The 22,343-nt window shown below is 45.6% G+C and overlaps 1 protein-coding gene across 1 annotated transcript in view; it reads right to left on the reverse strand.

The window, feature by feature from the left end:
- The window catches only part of LOC143801430 (uncharacterized), a 977,383-nt gene that overhangs the window by 805,606 nt on the left and 149,434 nt on the right, over window positions 1–22,343 (reverse strand). The window contains exon 8 of the mRNA XM_077281248.1: window positions 21,191–21,308. Within this exon, the coding sequence (XP_077137363.1) occupies window positions 21,191–21,308 (118 nt within the window). The remainder of the gene's footprint in view (window positions 1–21,190; window positions 21,309–22,343) is intronic.

Raw genomic sequence — 22,343 nt, forward strand, 5'->3', positions numbered from 1 at the left:
TCACACCACCAGAAAACTTGAAGACACAAAAGAGCACAGTGAGGTCAAAAATACTCTGTTGTAAAAAAAAAATCACAGTAATCAGCAAGTGCTAGTCAAAAGATGTAAAGAAAACAGGGTATTTAGTTGATACGTTTTTTTGCAAAAAAATGTATACTAAGCTGCTCCACCAAATCGTCAAGGTATACCCTTATAGAGCAGTCCTAACTAATGTATAGAATCCCTATCTGATGTATTTAAAACCTGATCATCTGTATAGTACCTGTATAAGCAGGGTTCAGAGAAGGACTATCCATGTGGACATGCAGGATGGAGCAGTTAAATGCAAATGACCCACAGAGGAGTGGTGGACTCCCCAGTCTTGTAGAAACAAGAGAACAATTATAGAACCAGAAACACATGGGCCACATACATACATCAGATAGGGATTCTATACATTAGTTAGGACTGCTCTATAAGGGTATACCTTGACGATTTGGTGGAGCAGCTTAGTATACTTTTTTTGCAAAAAAACGTATCAACTAAATACCCTGTTTTCTTTACATCTTTTGACTAGCACTTGCTGATTAATGTGATATATATTTTTTTTTTTTACAAGAGAGTATTTTTGACCTCACTGTGCTCTTTTGTGTCTTCGAGCTTTGGACAGTGCAGTATACAAGCGATCAGCATAATAAAAGCGCCACAAGATAAATAAAAAATGAAAAAAACAAAATAGCTATATTTATGTAAAAATAAGAATAAAGTACATACATTTGATAATTCTGCATCCAGAATGAAATGACCTCTAAAACTGCCCCACTAGATAACCTCACAGAAAAACAAGCCGCCATACATCTCCATCAGCAGAAAATAAAAAACTTAGAGCTCTCAAAATAAAGCAATGCAAAAATTATTTTTTTTTTCTACAAAAGTTTTTATTGTGTGAAAGCGCCAAAACATAAAAAAATATATAAATGAGGTATCGCTCTAATCGTACGGACCGAAATAATAAAGATGCCTCATCAATTTTACCACACGGTGAATGGCATAAAAAAACTCCTGAGTAGCTGGTGTTTGTTCATTCTGCCTCTGAAAAATTGGAATAGAAAGCCAACATCATGTGCCAACGTCAACTCGTCACGTAAAAATAAGCCATCACATGACTTAGTGGGCCGAAAAATGGAAAAATTATAGCTCTCAAAATATGGCGATGCAAAAACTTTATTTTGCAATAAAAAGCGTCTTTTAGTGTGTGACAGAAGCCAAACATAAAAACATCGCAGTAAGGCTCGGCTCACATTTATCCTGCGCTCTGCACTGAGCACTTATGCTGGGGCTTCTGTGTAAATCTCTGAAATTTGTGATTCAGACAGAACCCCCAGCGGAAGATTCCCTATAATGAGGCCGATAGAGGCAGAGTGGACATCATGTGGCTTATCCGGCGGTGTCCATCTTTTTCGACAGAGTAAATCTGCATTATAGCGAATGGACCTGTCCATCGTGTCACCTGAATTACGTCTCTCGGAGATTAAGATGGAAACCCCAAAGTGCGTGCTCAGTGTCGAGTGCAGGATAAATGAGATCCAAAATGGGCCCAACAAAAGCTTCTACTCAATCCACTCAGGTCCGTCATCTCTCAATGGAAAGCATTAAGCTACTTACGGGTAGCGGCATTTTTCGGAGGCCCATGACAGCACTACGAGAGAGGGGATCCGCCCTTCAGGAACAGGAAACCTACAGAGATACAAAAGGGCGGCACCTCTCCCTATGCATCAGTTGTATATTAGAGCCTGAGAGGACTACCGCGGTTAGTAGCACACAAATATTATATACAGTTTATATACAAAACTAATACAAATACCACACGTGAGATCTATATATATCTCATTATATACATTATAGGAAGTGCAACCCCCACGTGAATAGGGAGGGAACTAAGGGTGCTGTCATGGGCCTCCGAAAAATGCCGCTACCCGTAAGTAGCTTAATGCTTTATTCGGACTCCCATGACAGCACTACGAGAGAATTACAGAGATGTAACACTACCTTAGGGAGGGACTATAGCTTGCAGCACCCTTAACCCGAAGGTGAGATCAGAGGAGCACCCCAAGTCCAACCGATCGTGCTTGAAAAAGGTGGAAGGGGACGACCACGTAGCTGCCTTACATATCTGGTCGATTGATACTCCAGATCTTTCCGCCCAGGATGTAGCCATGGCCCTGGTGGAATGCGCCCTCAGATTCTGCGGAGCCGGGCCTCCACCTGCAGTATAAGCCAGAGAGATAGCCTCCCTAATCCACTTCACTAGTGTGTACTTCGAAACTCTAAGCCCTTTCCTAGGACCTTGGAAGGATAAAAATAACGCATCCTCTCTCTTCCAAGCGTTAGTAACTGTGATATATTCTAACAGGCATCTCCTAACATCTAATGTATGGAGTAGTTCTTCCTTAGTGTTAGAGGGGTTAGGGAGGAATGATGGTAACACTATCTCCTGTGATCTGTGAAAATGTGAGGCCACTTTTGGCAAATAGGCTGGGTCCGGTCTGAGGACTACTCTGTCCTGAAGAAACTCTGTATAAGGGGAGAGTCTAGAGAGCGCCTGTATGTCCCCTACCCTACGAGCAGATGTTATCGCTACCAAGAATGCTGTCTTGAGGGACAATAATTTAACTGAAGCTGAATGTAAGGGCTCAAACGGTTCTCTAGTCAAGGCTGACAGGACTAGGTTGAGATCCCAAGGTACCGACCTGTTCTTGTGTATAGGTCTAGCTCTACTAGAAGCTTTTATAAACCTTGATACCCAATAATTATTAGCAATGTTACAAGAAAACAGGGCCCCCAGGGCTGAGACTTGTACTTTTAGCGTACTCGTAGATAGGTTTAGCTCTAACCCTTTCTGCAGGAATTCTAAAATTTGGTTAATTGGTAACCCTTCTTCGATTCTAAAATCTGAAGAGGCCAAGAACTTCCTCCAGGTTCTAGAGTAGATCTTTGTTGTTATATTTTTTCTACTCTTCATAAGGGTATCAATTAAGTTTGGGGAAAACCCTCTGTTTTTTAATAATGACCTCTCAAACACCATGCCGTCAAATGGAGCCCCTTCACCTGCGGATGGGTGATCGGACCTTGATGGAGTAAATTTGGAATGTCCGGGAGTACCCAGGGGTCTTCCACCGACATGGTCCTGAGCCACACGAACCAAGCTCTCTTGGGCCAGAAAGGGGCGACCAGTATGACCCTTGCTCGGTCCTCCCTTATCTTCCTGACCACAAGAGGTAATAGGCTCAGCGGGGGAAACGCATAAGCCAATCGGAAGTCCCATTTGATCAGGAAGGCGTCCACTGCCAACGGATTCTCCCTGGGATTCAGAGAACAGAATTTTTTTGTTTTTCTGTTGTCCCTGGTGGCAAACAGGTCCACGTCTGGATGACCCCACATGTGGACAATCTGACCGAAGATGTCTTTGTTCAGGGACCATTCCCCTTGTTTTAAGGTGTTGCGGCTTAGAAAGTCCGCTTTTATGTTTTCTTTCCCCTTTAAGTGCAGAGCAGTCAAAGATAGTAAATGGTTCTCTGCTGTCTGAAGAAGGCGGTCTGCTACTCCCATCAGAGGTTCGGAATGTGTTCCACCCTGGTGATTTACGTAGGCTACTGCCACCTGGTTGTCGGAGAGGATCTTGACGTGGTGACCCTGTAGATACACGAGGAGTTCCTTAACTGCCAATTCAATAGCCATTAACTCTCTCTGATTAGAAGAGGCTGATATTTGAGGGTCCCATAGCCCTTGAACTACGATGTCATCCATGTGTGCTCCCCATCCCGTAGGGCTGGCGTCTGTTGTTATTACACGAGTCACATGTGTCACCCAGGGAACTCCTGCCGATAGATTGTCTTCTGCTAGCCACCATCTGAGAGATGTAAGCACTACCGGACTTAACTTCACCTGACCCTGCAAGGACCCCTGTAAGGCTCTATCATTATCCAGAACCTCAAACTTTAAAGGTCTGGTATGGAATTGGGCCCAACGGACGGCAGGAATGCACGAAGTTAGGGATCCTAACAGTGACATAGCCTGTCTAAGGGTCATGGATGGTTTATTAATCGCCTTTAACACCTGTTGAATGTGGAGCAATTTATCAGGCGGCAGACAGCATTGTTGGGTTTCTGAATTTAATAACAGTCCGAGGAATCTCTGAATTTTTAGGGGCTGTAACCGGGATTTGTCATAATTTATAATCCAGCCCAGACGTTCTAGTTTGACTATGGCTGTCTTTGCTTGTGAAAGGCAATGATCTGCTGAATTCCCCACAATAAGAAAATCATCCAGATAAGGTATTATGAGGATATTGGATTCCCGCAAATATGCCATAACCTCAGCGACTACTTTAGTAAACACCCTAGGTGCTGCTGAAATGCCGAAGGGAAGGGCTCGATATTGAAAATGACGAACAATTCCCTCTATAGACACCGCCACCCTCAGGAACCTCTGGAAGTTCTCATGGATAGGTATATGATAGTATGCGTCCTTAAGATCTACCACTACCATAAAGCAGTGTTTGAACAACATCTTTATTGTAGAACCGATAGACTCCATTTTGAAGGTTTTATTAACCAGGAATTCATTAAGGGATTTAAGATTAATGATAGTTCTAAATGACTTATCTGGTTTTTGAATCAGAAATAAAGGAGAGTAGAACCCTCTTCCTTTTTCTGAATCTGGAATCTCAATCAACACTTTTTTAAGACATAGATTCACAACTTCCGCTTCCAAAGCTGTCTGTTCCACAGTGGAGGAACGTAAGGGGGTTAGTTTAAATTTATCACGAGGCCAATGGTTAAACTCCAGTCTCAGACCGTCTGATATAATGCCTCGGACCCAGTCACTATTAGTGATGTCAGACCATGCGGAAGAGAAGGCTGCCAATCTCCCTCCCACAGGGATTGCTAGTCATTGGTCTGACTTTTTACGTTCTTTTGAGGAACGGCGGAACATATAGCCCGTACCTCTCTTGCGTCTATCCTCCCATCTGAAATTATCTCTAGAGGGTGAGGATGCGCGTTTCCTTCCGCGACCAAACCTCCTCCTGTTGAAAGGGCGACGGTAAGATGCTGATGCCAGATTAGGTAACTTCTTCTTATCATCTCCTGCTTTTTCAAGCAAGTCATCCAGAGTTGGTCCGAAGAGATATTCCCCTTTGCATGGGATAGCGCAGAGCTTGGATCTTGATTGGATGTCACCAGACCAACACTTTAACCATAAGGCTCTACGAGCCGCGTTGGAGAGACCTGCTGCTCTGGCCGCCATTCTGACGGAATCCAATGAAGAGTCCGACAGGAAGGCCGCAGCATCTTGAATTACCGGGAGCGCATTCAGGATTGTATTCCTGGACGCACCTTCCTTAAGTTGTGACTCCAACTGATCCAGCCAGACCATTAAAGATCTGCCTGTACATGTTGCGGCCACCGCTGGTCTCAGAGATCCGGCCGCCATCTCCCAGGTACCTTTAAGGAAGGTGTCTGGCTTCCTATCAAGTGGATCTTTAAAGGGTCCCCATATCCTCAAAGGGTAATGAGGCTTTTTTGGACGCTTTCGCCACCGCAGCATCTAGCTTAGGGGCCTTGTCCCAGGTATCAACGGCTGCATCCTCAAAGGGATACCTGCGTTTTAATGCTGGTGGTAACGAGCCTTTCTTCTCCGGTTTCTTCCACTCTCAGAGAATTAAATCCTGAACTTTATCGATCACCGGAAAAGATCTACGTCTCTTCTGGTCTAATCCGCTGAACATTATTTCCTGCCTGGAAGGTTGTGTTTTAGGCTCTTCCAGGCCCATCGTACCCCTGACCGATTTAACTAGTTTATCAACTCGGTCCAGCGGTAGACAAAATCGGCCAGAGTCCTCTTCCGATGACGAGGAAGAGGGAATAGAGCCATAGGAACCTTCCTCTCTTTCTTCCTCCGAAGACTCAGAGATTAAGGGAGTTTTAGGTTTTGAACTTCCCGCCTGGGATAGAGACCGCAGGGATTCCCTTACTTCCATACGGATCATCTTTTTTAAGTTAGCCGTATTTGCAGATTCTTCCGCTACCTAGGGGAGGACAATAAGGTGATACCATCTATCCGACCTGATGTCCCTTAACCCCTACCACACCTGTAGACCTCACAGTCTGCTGTATACAGGGGGCACATAATTTTTTGGGATAAGAATCTGGTAAAGGGATTCCACATAGGGCGCACTCCTTATGTTTCGTCTTTGCACTTTTCTTCCCCTAGAATGACAAAGTATAAGGGGGCCCGCGTCACTGAGTGAACATTCACGTAGTTCACTTACCAGCGTACGCCAAAGAAAGGTACCGGAACACGAGGGGGTTCTTTCCCAGTCGAAGCTCTCGATCCCTGCTTGGACGAGCTTTTGCGGCTGGACTGGTCACTCCTGACATGCTCCTTCTCCAAGGGATTCTGTCGCACATCCAGTAGCTGAGGCTGCTCACCATCACTCTCCATGATGGAAATGTGACCAAAAGCAGGGCTCTAAATCCGACACCTGCTTAAATCCCCCTGAGTTCCGGTCAGCAGGCTGCCTGGCGTCATCCCATTGGTTTCTGCTGACCAGACCGCAGCTGGGAGGTCAGCGGTAGTTAGTGAGGAATCCGGTGTCCAGGATCGATGGGCGCCGCCATCTTGGATAGACTGCGCATGCGCAGCCATCCAGTAACCCGGAAGCGCCTGCCGACTCCGCCCCCGGCGTCACAGCACTCCGGAAACGCTCCTGAGAGCGGTGCAGGACGCCGGAGATGTACGACAGCGCTCCGGTCGGCGCCGCTCTCCTGACACCGCTACCCCACTACACCGCTGCACCGCCGCATGGACCAAGGGGGGCAGTTATACTTACCAACGCCGGCACAGAATGGAGATCAGGAAATCCTCCAGACCCTGCTCCCTGCTGCAACACGCCACCGACGTGCAGTCCAGCCAGGACCACCGTGGCGTCTCCAGGGACATCCGCACCGTGGCGTCTCCAGGGACATCCGCACCGGCCGAGGTAGGAGACCCCCCCGCTACCAGATTCGGCCGGCCGGCCTGGGATCCATTACGAGGATTTTCATCTGTAGGATCCTGTCCCTCCAGGAACAGGAAACCAACTGATGCATAGGGAGAGGTGCCGCCCTTTTGTATCTCTGTAGGTTTCCTGTTCCTGAAGGGCGGATCCCCTCTCTCGTAGTGCTGTCATGGGAGTCCGAATAAATATAGGGGGCTTCCACGTTACTGATAGTACAAAGGTTCTGCAAAAGCACTTTGGCCTCTCGCCCCCAAAAAGAAATTCAGCAAATTCTGCACTCCCAAATTCAAATGCCCCCCCAGTGTGCCTAAACCACATTTAGCGCCCACATGTTTGGCATTTCTGTTGCGATGAGACTCTGCCTAATTTACGGGTGTATGTCTCCAGAAGCACGGGCTGGACACTACAACGTATTGGTCATTACTACGGCAGTTTCAATTTTCACTCAACCACATCAACTGCTGCCTGTTTCTGGAAAAGACCCATGGAGTCAAAATCAACAATACACCTGTATATAAATTCTCAAAGGGGTATAATTTGCAAAATTTGGTCACTTGGGGGGAATTCTGCTGTTTTAACACTTAGGGGCTCTGTATATGGAGTCCGCAAACTATTCTAGGAAAATCTGCACTCCAGGAGGCAAATAGCGCTCCGGAATCTCACCATATGGCTAAAAAGTACTGTACAGCCAAATATGAGGTATTGCCACATTCAGCAAAAATTGTGTGACACATTTTGGTGCCATTTTTATCCATTTTACCTTGTGAAAATGTAAAATCTGGGGCCAAAATAATTATATTTTCTTCACTGCCCAAAGGTATAAAATTCTGTGACACACCTGTGGTGTCAATATGATCACTGCACCCCTACATGAGGTCATTGAGAGGTGTAGTTTGTGAAATGGGGTCACTGATGGGGGGTTCTGCTGTTCTGGAACCTCAGGAGATCTTCCAGTGGGTCATGGCACACTCAAACCATAACAGTAAAATCTGAACTCCAATATGGCGCATCTTCCTTTCCGAGCTTTGCACTGTGCCTCAAAAGTAGTTATTGACCACATATGGTGTATTGGTGTTCTGAGAAGAAATTGCACTGTTCATTTTCTCCTATTCACCATTTTGAACATTGAAAACTTGGGGCCAAAGCAACATTTTAATGGAAAAAAAAAAAATGGTAATTTTCCATTGACTTAGCTAATGTTCTACATTTCTGTGAATAGCCTGAGGGCTAAAAATGCTCACTGCACCCCTAGATTAATTCCTCAGGAGGTGTAGTTTCCAGAATCAGGACACTTGTGGTGGTTTCTGCTGTCTTGGCATATCAGGGGCTCTACAAATGTGACATCGCATCACCAATCTCTCTCAAAATAGCACTCCAGAATTCAGTTGGCATTCCTTCCTTCCCGAGCCTTGCCATGCATGCAAACAGTAGTTTTCCACCACATAAAGGATATCGACGAATACAGGAGAAATTGCACAACAAATTTTAGGGTCCACTTTCTCCTGTTTTAACTTATGAAAATTCAGAATTTGGATCTAACGCAACATGTTTGTGGGAATTTTTTTTTTATATTTTCACGGATCAAAGTTATAAACTTCTGAACTATGAGTTCAAGGTGCATGCCACACTTCTACATATATTCCTTGAGGGATGTAGTTTCCAAAATGGGGTCACTTGTGGTTTGTTTCACTGTTTAGGTACATCAGGGGCCCTGCAAACACGACATGGGGTCCGCCATCTATTACACCCAATTTTACGTTCCAAAAGTCGAATGGTGCTCCTTCCTTTCCGAACTTTGCCGTGCGCCCAAACAGTAGTTTTCTACTACATATGGGGTATCGACGTACTCAGGAAAAACTGCGCTACAAATTGTATTGTCAATTTGTGTAAAATTTGAGGCTAAAGAAATATTTTTGTGTGAAAAGTAAAATCTTCATGTTTCCCCCCCACATTTCTTTAATTCCTGTGACGCTACCAAAGGGTTAATAAACTTCTTGTATGTGGTTTTGAGCACTTTGAGGAGTGAAGTTATTTAAATGGTGCAAATTTTGTGTATTTTCTGTCACATGGGCCCCTCAAAGTCACTTCAAATGGGATTTGGCCCCTAAAAAAATGGTTTTGTAAATTTTGTTGGAAAAAATGAGGAATTGCTGTTAACATTTTAACCGTTTCAACTTCCTAACAAAAACATTTTTTTTAAAAAAATAAAGAAAAGTATACATATGGTAAGTGTAACTTATAGGCATAAAAATTCAAAGATGCAAAAAAATAATGACCAAAATTAACCTCGAACATGAAGTACAATGTGTCACAAAAAACAGACTGAATCACTGGGATACGTTGAAGCGTTCCAGAATTATCTCAAAGTGACACTGGTCAGAATTGTAAAATTTAACATGACCATGAAGGTGAAAATAGACTCGATGAGTGAAAGAGTTAAAGAGAAAAATCTCAACATCCACCTTCATATAAACATTGGGATTTCTGCCCATTTCTCGAGGCAAAACTTCTCCAGTTCCTTCAAGTTAGATGGTTTCCTCTGGTGAACAGCGATCTTCAAGTCTGAACACAGATTCTCCTTGGATTAAGGTGTGGACTGACTCAGCCGCTCAAGAAAATCTACCGGTTTCCCCTTAAAACACCGGAGTGTTGCTTTAGCAGTACGCTTTGGGTCATTTCCTCGCTGGAAGGTGAACCTTCATCGCAGTATCAAATCACTGACAGACTGAAACAGGTTTTGCTCAAGAATATCCCTGTATTTCGCATCTTTCCCTCTACTCAGACCATTTTAACTGTCCCTGCTGCCAAAAATCATCCCCACAGCATTATGCTGCCACCACCATATTTCACTGTGGGCATGGTGTTGTCAGGGTGAAAAGATATATCTTTATACACTTTTTTGTACTTTTATATTTTTTTATGCTATGAAACAATAAGTTTTCCCCTTCTGCTAGCTAATGTAGATGTAACTGTATTTAAAATGGCTGCCAGTATTCACCTATGCCCTACTTTCGTTTCTGAGAAGCCAAGTATCATTTCTTCTGAAATCGAAACCTAGGATATGTGAAGAGAGGAGGATTCACCAGAAGACATCAGGACAAATCAGAAAGACTGAATACTAGATATGTACTGCTTAAACCCCGCCTATTGCATTCCTTCTGCTAATACACAATAGAGTACTGTGTATCCGGAAATAAAGTCAGTTGCTGTGATCGTTGCTGATACTTAAAGATGCACGAGGATGCACTGAGATTGAACCAGCTCTTTGTCTGACTCATTCTTACCCGGTACCAGTGCTCATAGACTAATTTGGAATGACTGGTGAAGGAAGGGTATTGTCGTGACGACCCCGACAATTTGGCGCTTCCAACGTGGGGCACGGCCAGCGATCCGAGACCCCCTGGACCCATCCCTGGATGTCTGTGGACGACACCCGTAGTGGCTGACCTCGAGGACTGATCACCCTCCAAACACGGTAAGTGGAGATCATATACTCTGTATGTGTCACACTTGCTAGTGTTTCAGCCGTTATTGGTTTGTCTGTGGTCTCCTTGGGTCCAAGGGGTGACCGGTCGAGTAGTGAGACCGAGCGCGATCCTGCGCCGTGCTCCGAACCAGCAACTGAGAGACGTCACATCCTGCGCATCCTCGTGTACACCATACCTCCTCCACCGGTCATCGTACTCCATTCAACCACCCTACCCGTGACTATTGTCTAGTAGTGAAGTAGAGTGAAAGATTGAGAAAGTTGTAGATTGTGGGGAGACGTAGAGAAAGGGATAGGAGACGCAGCCTCTGTGATATTGTACAAACAGGTAATTAAGACGTCCCAAGAGGGGGACCACCAGAATTTTTGTTGTACAAACCGGTAATTAAGACGTCCCAAGAGGGGGACCACCAGAATTTTTGTTGTACAAACAGGTAATTAAGACGTCCCAAGAGGGGGACCACCAGAATTTTTGTTGTACATACAGGTAATTAAGACGTCCCAAGAGGGGGACCACCAGAATTTTTGTGGAGGGGTCTCACAAGGAGACCGCCTCCCAACGGTTTAGAATATCGTGACAGGATAGTCTGTAATCACTGTTGTTCAGGTTAGGGACAGGATATAGCGAGCGCGAGGCCCTATATTCATAGTACGTTGAACGCGAGGTTCCGTGCTTTAGGACACAGAGTTGATATCGTTGTCAGCGGCCTACTGCAGCAGGGCGTAGTATTCTGTGAGTCATGCTGCGTCTCTTAAAACAGAAGAAGTCTGTGCCCCACAAGTTAAATGAGGATGCTGTGGAAGTCAAGACAATAGTAGAGTCACGGGAGGGAAAGAAGGCAGTCAAGAATGTTGGCAGGTTGTACAAGTATGTAGGATTGCCCTCGTCAGGGAGATTGCAGCCGTCTACATGGCACAATCTCATAGAGAACAAAAGGGGCATGTTGAAGGATAAAGGATTGTTAGAACAAGTGCAAGCTCATTTACGAGTTGCGTGAGGCTTAAAGAACGAGGGATGGAAAGAGGTTGATGGAGAGGGAGGATAAGAGGATGCAGAGCCCATGTTTGGTTATAAAATACCTCCGAACTGTAATCTCGCAGATTGTAAAATGGCCGCCGTGCCACTGATATTGAACACGCAGTCACAGCCACCGCTTTATAATGGCGGCGACACGGGGTCTCTGGAAGCGTGGGTGTGTCCTACCTGTGGCGAGCAGAATCCATTTTGGGCGGAAACCTGTCGCGTGTGTGGGGCGGGTCGTTCTCGGGACTAAAAGAAGACTTTCAATTTGTGTGATGAATCTGATATTGTTAGCCCAAAGATGGGGAAAGAAATCTGTCAGGGATGCAGGGAAAATATTCTCAATCATTGGTTTTTCTAAGGTGTTCTGGCATGTGAATTATGTGATGAGGTTTTTATAGAAATTAATTAAGTCTGAGAACTGCTGTATTCAGTTTCTGTGTTTATCTCTGAAATACCCGATGGGAGGGGTCAAACAGCTGCGTTATTGCTTTCTCCCTTCTGTGCTGAGGAATGCTGTGATGTTCTTGTCTCTGGTGTGGAGGGGGCACGTTCTAGGTTTCTCTGTATTTTCTTGGTGTAGTACCCGCTGGTAGATCTGTGTTTTGTTTAAAGCGACAATATTGTTTTGAAGTACAAAGAAATACTGTAAGTTGAAATTGGAAATTGAAAGTGAAATATAGTGCCTAGTTTTAGAAGGAAACTTGTAAGTGATTGTTTGGTTATCAGTGTGATTGAAAGATTGGTAAAAGATTCACCTGCTTCAAGTTGAGTGGTTGATATATAGCAAATTGAGGATCAACAGAGGATGTGAATTCTGATTGTTTTTGTCACGTTGAAAAGGGAAAGTTGTCTATTACTATGACAAAAAAAAAAAACTGGATGTTTTGTGGTACTAGAAGGGACTGAGAAAGTGACTGAGATTAATGTGTCGGAAAAGCAAACAATCAAAAATTTGGGACAGAGGGTCTCCCTGCTAGACAATGTGGTCCCTCCCCAGGAAATTAAGCCTTTACTCCCGACTGTGAGCCCTATGCTCCTCAACCCCAAGGTACCAATATATTGTGGACTGCCGAGAAGTTCTATGGGCGTCTTATGGTAGTATTTAAAGATCTGGGATTCTCATTGTAACAAAAAGCCCGTTCTGCATCAGCAGCGAAATTAAAGGTTAAACCAGTAGCCACAGCAATTCCCCGCTCCAAATACAGCCCCCCCCCCCTCCCACACACAGCTGCAAGGACGCAGCTTCGTTCCTTATCAGTGGCCCAAGTAACAGACTCCAGCTCCAGCCCTCCCTGCCTACACAAATCCAGTCTCATACTAAAATATTCCTTTTTAACCCTGTCTGGGAATCTCACTCCCCAGCCCCGCCATGTCAATCCTCAGATCAAGAGCTTGTTTTAATTGGAGTAAATGGCAGGCCCAATAAATATACTCTTACAAAACCCATCCCTGTGGGACCCTTCCCTGAAGTTACGGCTGAGTTCATAATCTTTTCTATATGTCCGGTAAATTTACTGGGGGCAGATTTATTATCACAGTTCCGCTCCAGAATATAATTCCAAGACGATGGTCAGATGGTCCTTACGTTATATAACCCCTATGCAGATGAACACAATGAGATCCGTATCCTACATGCCCTTCCCACGGTTATGATGGCCCTGATAGGCCCAGATCCACCCCAATAATGCCTGTAGAATCAGTAAAAGTGTTTCTCAAACCTGGTGCCCCTTTTTCCCAAAGTCCATCAGTGCCCTTTGAAATATTATCAGGAGCGGGGCTTCAAGGAGCAAATACAAACGTTACTCGATAATGGTGCCCTGGTACCCTGAGTTTCCCCATGTAACAAGCCCTTGTTTCCCGTTAAGAAAAGCCCCCACCCGGCCAACCCCCTGTGTACCGGCTGGTACAAGACCTACGGACAGTTAATGCAGTTACTGTTCTGGAAACTCCGGAGGTGCCTAAGCTTCCAGTTCCTATGGATCCAAATGGGGGAGGGATAGGGGATATGGAAAAGGACACTCTTTCTTTCTAAAATGGATCCAGAGGAACAAGATCAGGTTTCCAAACCACATGATTGTCTGGAATTGATGTCTCAGGAGACGGCTGGTCTCCCTACTGTCTCTAGTGTGCCCATACCTAATGCTGATTTTGAGCTTTTTGTAGATGGATCCCGTCACCACGATGACCAAGGACGCTTCTGTACCGGATATGCTGTGGTCTCAGAACATGAGGTAATCAAGGCAGGGTCAATGCCAGCTCATATGTCTGCACAAGAAGCAGAGCTCAAGGCGCTCACAGAAGCGTGCAAACTAGCAGAAGGTAAGACTGTAAATATATACACTGATTCCAGGTATGCCTTTGGCATTGTACACGATTATGGGCCTATCTGGAGAGCCAGGGCTTTCCTGACAGCAAATGGCCACCCCATTAAACATGCTGAGGCAGTCCAGCAACTTATGAATGCACTACAGCTTCCCACCCAAGCAGGCATCATAAAGGTAAAGGCACATACCAAAGGCACTGATGGACGGACAAAGGGTAACGCACTGGCAGACCAGGCTGCCAAGAAAGCAGCAAGCACTCCTGTATCCTCTAAAGTACATCACCTTGACACCCCACCATCTCCACTTGTAACCGGGCTAAGATGTCTTTCGACACAAGAACAGGCAAGTAAGGAGGGGAAAAATAGGTGGCAAGAGATAGGGGCTTGCTCTGATACCGTCACTGGACTATGGGGGAGGGGTGAAAAGGTCTGCCTACCACAGGTACTGTACCCAATGATGGCACGGGAATGTGCACCACTCGAAGGTGGCCATGTGTGACACCCTGCAGAAACAATGGATTGCCCCTGGGTTTTCCACCTGCGCAGAAAGGCAGGTACAGAGCTGCATGATATGTGCCACACATAATCAGGGTAGGACAGTGAAAACTCCATCCAAACACACTCCCCGGCCCCTTTACCCATTCCAGAGACTTCAGATTGATTATATTCAGTTGCCCAGGGTAGGGACGTATGAGTATGTGTTGGTCTGCATTGATTTATTTTCAGGTTGGCCAGAAGCCTACCCAGTTGCCAAAGCTACGGCTAAGACAACGGCAAAGAAACTGATGGCTGAGATCATATGCAGGTATGGAGTTCCTGAAGTCATTGAAAGCGATCGGGGTTCCCATTTTACTGGAGAGATCATGTCAGAGGTAATGGCAGCACTGGGGGTAAGTCAAGCATTGCATACTCCATACCATCCACAGAGCAGTGGAAGAGTGGAGAGACTAAATGGAACTCTTAAGCTTAAAATCCAGAAGGCAATGGCAGAGACTGGTAAATCATGAACAGAATGCCTTCTTCTAGCATTGTTTTCAGTAAGATATACCCCAAACAGGAAGACAGGACTGTCACCGTATGAGATTCTGTTTGGCAGGGGCCCCAATCTTGGATGTTTCTTTCCACAACAGTTGCAACTCAAGTACCAGGACTTGACTAGCTATGTGCAGGCCTTACATGGACACTTTGCCAAAGTGCATTTAACTGTCTTCAGTTCTTTTCCAGACCCAGACAAGGTTCCTGGACACCATCCCTTGGAGCCAGGAGACTGGGTAGTGATAAAGCGGCATGTCCGGAAGAGCCTGGAACCAAGATTTGACGGACCATACCAGGTGCTCCTGACCACAGCCACAGCTGTCAAGCTCGAAGGAAAACCTAGCTGGATCCACGCCTCACACTGTAAAAGAGACCGAACCAGTGTTTAGTCACAGTAGTGACTGAAGGGAAATGTTGCTGTTGCTTTTGGTCCTGGGGTTGAGGGCCATCCTCGCCCCTGCCTTTTCGGCCCCTATTGTAAATAAGAATCCTGGTGCCACTATTCTCTGGGTAAACCTGACAGCCCCGGTAAATATCTGGCGATTTGATCTCTGTGATGTAGTAAGGTGCCTCGAGACTCAACGAGTGGTAGAGGAAATTATCCAGTTTTATATATGTGTTACCAGAAATGACAACAATAATTGTTATTATTGGTCAGATGCTGCCTGGAATACGGGAGATAATTGGGGATATAAACCTAGCGAAGCCATGTTCCCTAAGGATGGGACAGGTAGGAGTCTTCGTGGGAGAATGCATCTTACAGCCCTTTCGCAACCACCTAGGGGCTGTAAATGGGGTAGAAACTGTCACCCCCTCCTCCTAAATCTTGAAAGCCCCCAATCTGCTGACCTGCAGACGTTTGTACTGGGAAGGCATTTTCATTATGTATTTAATGGTGGATACAATGGGAATTTAGGCCATATACAGCTCCAGGATATTAGCTTCAGATCAACCAAGGCCCCTATTACCAGTACACCTAAAACAGGCCCAGGTGAGTGTTTGCAAAATGTAGTTAACGAAGTAATCCCCATTCCAGGTCTCAGTTGGCAAGAAGTTTTCTCCATAGAAACACAAACAGCCCCAAGGAGAAACCTATGGTTAGAATGGGTGACATACAATGTAAAGAGTCCAGAATATCTCTGTAGGATGTGTTGCTTGTGCTGCTGCGAATACACATCTATACACACATGCATTGCTTTTTCCTGATGACAACACCACTGCCTGTGTCATGAATCTGTTGAAAGGTCTGAAGCCCACTGATTGTCCAGATTATGTCCCACTAATTCATGAGAAACCCAAACTAAAGGTCCCAGGAGAAGTAACCGTATTAGCTGACAATTACACCTGCTATAACTCCCACGACACCACAGGTACACCAGTAGGGATCTTCGAGACAGGTTTCTGCAAAGAGAACAGTTCTCTGGATACTGACTTGCTAATTAAACATACACAATATATGTACGATATTTATTGGTTATGTGGAGATGGTAAGCTCCGTCCTAGGTTGCCTAATGCCTGGATAGGCCAATGCACCCTTGTTAAACTGGCCATGCAGTTCAAGATTTTACCTTGGGATCCAGAGGTACTTGACGAATCTACCAGAAAGAGGAGAAGTCTTGATCAGCTCCATATGAGTTATGAAGAAGATCCACTAATATATATTGATGCCATTAGAGTGCCAAGGGGGGTGCCTGACCAGTTTAAAGCTCAGAACCAGATCTATGCTGGTTTCGCTTCGTTAATCCCACAGGTGCAGATTAATAAAAATGTTGATTGGATCAATTACATATATTACAGTGAACAAAGATTCGTCAATTATAGCTGTGATGCTTTTCAGGGTATAATTGAGGAATAGGGCCCTAACACTAGAATGACTCTTCAAAACCGACTAGCCCTTGACATGATCTTAGCTGAGAAAGGAGGAGTCTGTGGGATGGTAGGAGAAGAATGTTGTACCTATATCCCTCAGAACTCTGGGGTGAATGGAAAGACCATGATAGCCCTTAAAAAGATAACTGGGTTAGCAGCAGAATTGAAAACTAATGCTGGAGTAGACATCTTTCTTTTCCAGCTGGTTGGGTGGGCTCAAGGGATTCTTTCAGCAAGCTTGTCTGGTACTGATTGCCCTCCTTGTAATTGGATCAATAATCCTCTGTTGTGTTATTCCCTTGTACAAAAAGGTTATTGCCAAGGCAATTCCGACTGGCACCTTCCTCAATCAAGAAGTAGATCCACCAGAGTACGATGGTACTGATCCAGGGGAGATCCCTAAGTACGTCCCCCTCAAGAAATTAGACAAAACCCCCTATTCTCAGATGAAGCTAAGAGACTTAGTTTAGGGACAGTGGGAGAACTCCATGTGAGGATAGTGAAGGGTTAAGCTGCCTGGAGGCCTCTTGCAAGGGGAGAGCTTCTGAGGCGTCTGGATGAAGAAATCCACCTCCCCTTTCCCCATCACATGGACAGTCTCGAAGGATCTTTCTTTAAGGGAAAAACTTAGTGTTTAGGGGGGATTGTCAGGGTGAAAAGATATATCTTTATACACTTTTATTTTTTTATGCTATGAAACAATAAGTTTTCCCCTTCTGCTAGCTAATGTAGATGTAACTATTTAAAATGGCTGCCAGTATTCACCTATGCCCTACTTTCGTTTCTGAGAAGCCAAGTATCATTTCTTCTGAAATCGAAACCTAGGATATGTGAAGAGAGGAGGATTCACCAGAAGACATCAGGACAAATCAGAAAGACTGAATACTAGATATGTACTGCTTAAACCCCGCCTATTGCATTCCTTCTGCTAATACACAATATAGTACTGTGTATCCGGAAATAAAGTCAGTTGCTGTGATCGTTGCCGATACTTAAAGATGCACGAGCATGCACTGAGATTGAACTAGCTCTTTGTCTGACTCATTCTTACCCGGTACCAGTGCTCATAGACTAATTTGGAATGACTGGTGAAGGAAGGGTATTGTCGTGACGACCCCGACAGTGTTCTTGGGGTGATGAGATGTGTAGGTTTGGCACCAGACATAGGGTTTACCTTGGTGTCCAAAAAGTTCAATTTTGGTCTCATCTGACCACAGCACCTTCCTCCTTACAATTGGGGAGTCTCCCACGTCTTTAGGCAAACTCAAAACGAGCCTTTTTGTGTGTAAGTAAAGGCTTTTTCCATAAATCTATAAAAGGCCACCTCGATGGAGTGTACGGCTTATTGTGGTCGTATGGACAGATACTTCTTCAGTCTCTGTTGGGAACTCTGCAGCTCCTTCAGGGTTACCTTTGGTCTCTGTGCTGCCGCTCTGATTAATGCCCTCTTTGCACAGGCTGAGAGTTTTGACGTGCGCCCAGGTTTGTTGTGGTACCATGTTCTTTCCATTTGATGATAATGGATTTGAAGGTGCTTTGGAGGATCATCAGAGATTGGGGGATTTTTTTTCTTATAACTCAACCCTGACTTGCACTTTGTCCCTGACTTGTTTGGAGACTTTGTCTTCATGGTGTTTGGTTAGTGGTCACGCCTTCTCCCTCTGGTCACCCCACTGCCTCTTCCTGCCTGTTGTGGTCCTGCTGCTCCTGCCCCCTCTGCACCGCTGTCCTCGCTCTGCATGGCACCTTGCCAGGTTGGATCAGTGACTTCACCGTGCACAGAATCGTCTTTCACTTCCGCACTCTGGTACGCCTCCTGACTTGCTGACAACTGTGTCTCACCATCATCGTCCGCTTGAGAAACTAATTGCTGTTCCCCACCGTAGTTTTCTTCTGACCGTCACTGCTCAAATATTTTGGCATGAAGACATACGATCTCGTCCCTCTTGAAATGTGCAGGGCGAGAGGCCAGAATCAATAAATGGAAATGTAAAGACTCGCTCCTCAAGTGTCCAAGTGTGGGATCACTTGTCTCCTGGGACTCATGGATGAGCATGTTTGTTGTGCTCCCACCTGCAAACTGTACGGTGTTATTTTTTATAAATAAAATATGTAGCCCTGAAAATGAGTTTAACGCTAGAGCCACCTGCTGACTCTCCAAAATGTATGACTAAGTGCTACCTGATGGCGCTCAAAAAATTATGAGTGAGTGCTGCCTGATGGCCCTTCAAAATGTGTAATTGAGGGCACTCAAAAAAATGTGGCGCAAGGGCCGCATGATAACGATGTTGATATGGTGTAGAAGGAGGAGAACAAGAAAAATAAAAAAACCATGAACTGTATTATCATATTAGGGTGGAAACGGGTGCATGGGAATACAGATCCGCCTATTAGTTATCATGACCCCGGCAGCAATAAAACCCCCCGAATAATCTTAAGCAGGGAGGGAGAAGTGACTGCGGCCTGCAAGCCTTAGATCTGAGCCAGCTCCGTGTAAAATAAAAATAAAGATGCCGTCATACAACGGGAGAAAAACCCAAATGTAACTCCTGTGTGAATAAATGGACAAAGGACTGGTGGTGTCCTGTCCCCAGGATGGGTTGGAGAACGTTCCCCCACATGAATATTCATTGGCAAAGGTCTCCAAGGAGATAAAAGAAATGTTTGAACCCCAGTTTTGATCTATTTGAAGACTTGTGGGCTGCCTGAGGCTCTGAGCCGGCACAGGAGGAACTGGCGCCCACCATAGCTGGAGTCCGATGCCTGAAGGTCCTTGTGCTAGTTGTATCCCGTGCCCCTGGGACTCCTTGTTGTTGGCCTCAGAAGTCCCACTCCTTCTAAATGAAAGGTTTTCTGAGGCCCTATTCTACGTAGGCCCTATTCTACAGATATTCCAGGGGGTGTTGCATTCCCTCCTTCTCATTTTTGAGAGGTCTTTCACTTAGTGCATAGGCTTCAGCAGTCTATGAGTCCCAAAAATTCAGAAATCTCATGCACACGATTCCTTTTTTTTCTTGACAAATGGAAAACTGCTGCATTTTTTAAAGAAGCAGCATGTCAAGTCTTTCAGTGATTTTACAGTGTTTTTTCACCATTGAAAAAGCGCAAAAACACAGTAAAAACAGTGTGAACTGTTATGGACCTGGTGGTTAGGTGCACCAGGAATGACCTGATAGTTAAACACTGAGTCGGGACAAGCTCTGGGGAAATGGGAACTCTGCTGACCGCAAACCCTACTCCTATCAACACAACTACAAATAGCCGTGGAGCGTGCCTGACGCTGCCTAGACAGACGCCTCTTCACAGCCTAAGAGCTAAATACCACTAAAGAAGGAAACAAAGCCTCACTTGCCTCAGAGAAATTTCCCCAAAGGTAAAAGCAGCCCCCCACGAGTATTGACTGAGTTAAGAGGAAATCACAAACACAGGAAGAAATAGGTTTTAGCAAAGAGAGGCCAATCTAACTAAACAGATTGAGGATAGGAAAGGGATCTTTGCGGTCAACACAAAAAGCTACAAAAACCACGCAGTGTGAGCAAAAAGTACCCCCGCACCGACTCACGATGCGGTGGTGCCACACTGCACCCCCAGAGCTTCCAGCTAGCCAGGCAGTTTCATGATAGCAAGCTGGACTAGAAATAAACAAGGAAAACAATATGTAACAAATGACATGCAGGAACTCAGCTTCTGCTGAAGTAGACAGGTCCTCAGAAAGAGCCAGGAGAGATCTGACCAGTACTAGAACATTGACAGCTGGCATGGAGTAATGGTCTGAGTGGAGTTAAATAGAGAATCCAGCCTAGCCCTAAACGAGCGCAGCTGGAGAAGGAATCTCAGAACCAGCAGCTCCACTCACAGCCACCAGAGGGAGTCCAAGGACAGAACTCACCGAAGTACAATTCATGACCACAGGAGGGAGCTCGAGAACGGAATTCACAACAGTGAACATAGCCTAAGGGGTGGAGGAGGGTTATTTTCCTCTCCTATTAATTTTGCCATATAAACAAGTCATACAGGGATGAATGTTTCCTAACCTTTTACCCCTGTAAAATCCGTTTTATCTGCGGTTTTGTATGTTTTATTGTCAGTCTGTAAAAGTTCCGCAATACTCTCACAACATTGTTTGTAGTAGTGACCTGGGAGTCAGAGATGTGTCCAGGCGTCTTCCCCATGATGTTCCCATGTCACTTGAGCCCCGTTTCCATCCATGTCAGATTTTACTACGATATCACATGCCAGTCATCATCATCACAGACGCCGGTCATTATTACATAACGGTCATCATCATCATCATCATCATCATCACAGACGCCGGTCATTATAACATAACGGTCATCATCATCATTATCACACACGGCTGTCATTATTACACAGCGGTCATCATCATCACAGACGCCGGTCATTATTACATACCTGTGGAAACATCTCCCGGAATCTCCTCCTTCCCGTCACTCACACACGGCTGATCCCCCCTCGTCATCGCTTCCTCTTCTGTCTCCTCCTTCACTTTATTCTTAGTCGGATCTTCCTCCTGATATATCAGATGTAACAATCAGCACAATACATTTAGTAGCATCTTAAGGGGTGCATGTGTGTGGGGTCAGGCACGCGCATCCCTGCAGCAAAGCATCATGGCAGCTAAGCATCGAGACGCCGCAGTTATTTCATCGGCAGTTATTCACGGCAGGAGTCAGGACACCACTCTATGATCTGTCTCTTTTGGGTAAGTCTGCTGAGTAAGCAGTTCTTATTACTTGGACCTAGCTTTGCTGTTAACCCATTTTACTCCTTCACCATGTTTACCTATGCCCTTACAGTGTTTGCTCCACTAATCCTCACTCTCCTTCGCTATCCACAAACCCCAGCACCCTCTAACCAAATAACCATCTCTCCCTCTTTCCTCCCCACCTGTCCTCCTCTGCTGACCTGCTCCTCAACCTCAAATCTGTCCTAATAAAACAAGTCGGCCACTCTCCTTCTCCCACCTGCTCTCCCTCTCTCTGCTTCTCCTCACTGCTGGCGACATATTTCCCAACCCTGGACCCCCACAGCTTACACCTCCCATGACTACCCCCACCTACCACTCCCTATCTAATATGAACCACCGCAATCTTTCCAACATAAAACCCGTGCCCCTGATGCCCATCCCCCTGCTCCCTCTCTCTGGAGCACTCTGGAATGCCCGCTCAATCTGCAATAAGCTTCATGTGATTCATGACCTTTTTCGCTCTCACAATCTTGCTTTCCTCGGCCTCACAGAAACATGGCTAACACCCCCTGACACCACCTCCCCTGCTGCGCTGTGTTACGGTGGCCTCCACTTCACCCACACCCCTCGCGCTGGCAACAGACATGGTGGAGGAGTGGGTCTTCTCCTTTCCTCAAACTGCACCTGTAACCCAATCCCACCTATACCCTCCCTTATCCTGCCCTCTTTTGAAGTCCACTCTGTCCACATCTACTCTCCCTCCAATCTCCAAGTGGCCGTCATATACCGACCTCCGGGCCCAGCCACTGCCTTTATTGACCAATTCTCCACCTGGCTCCTTCACTTTCTGTCTGCTGA

Source organism: Ranitomeya variabilis, chromosome 1 (assembly GCF_051348905.1).
Source record: "Ranitomeya variabilis isolate aRanVar5 chromosome 1, aRanVar5.hap1, whole genome shotgun sequence".
Lineage (NCBI taxonomy): Eukaryota > Metazoa > Chordata > Amphibia > Anura > Dendrobatidae > Ranitomeya > Ranitomeya variabilis.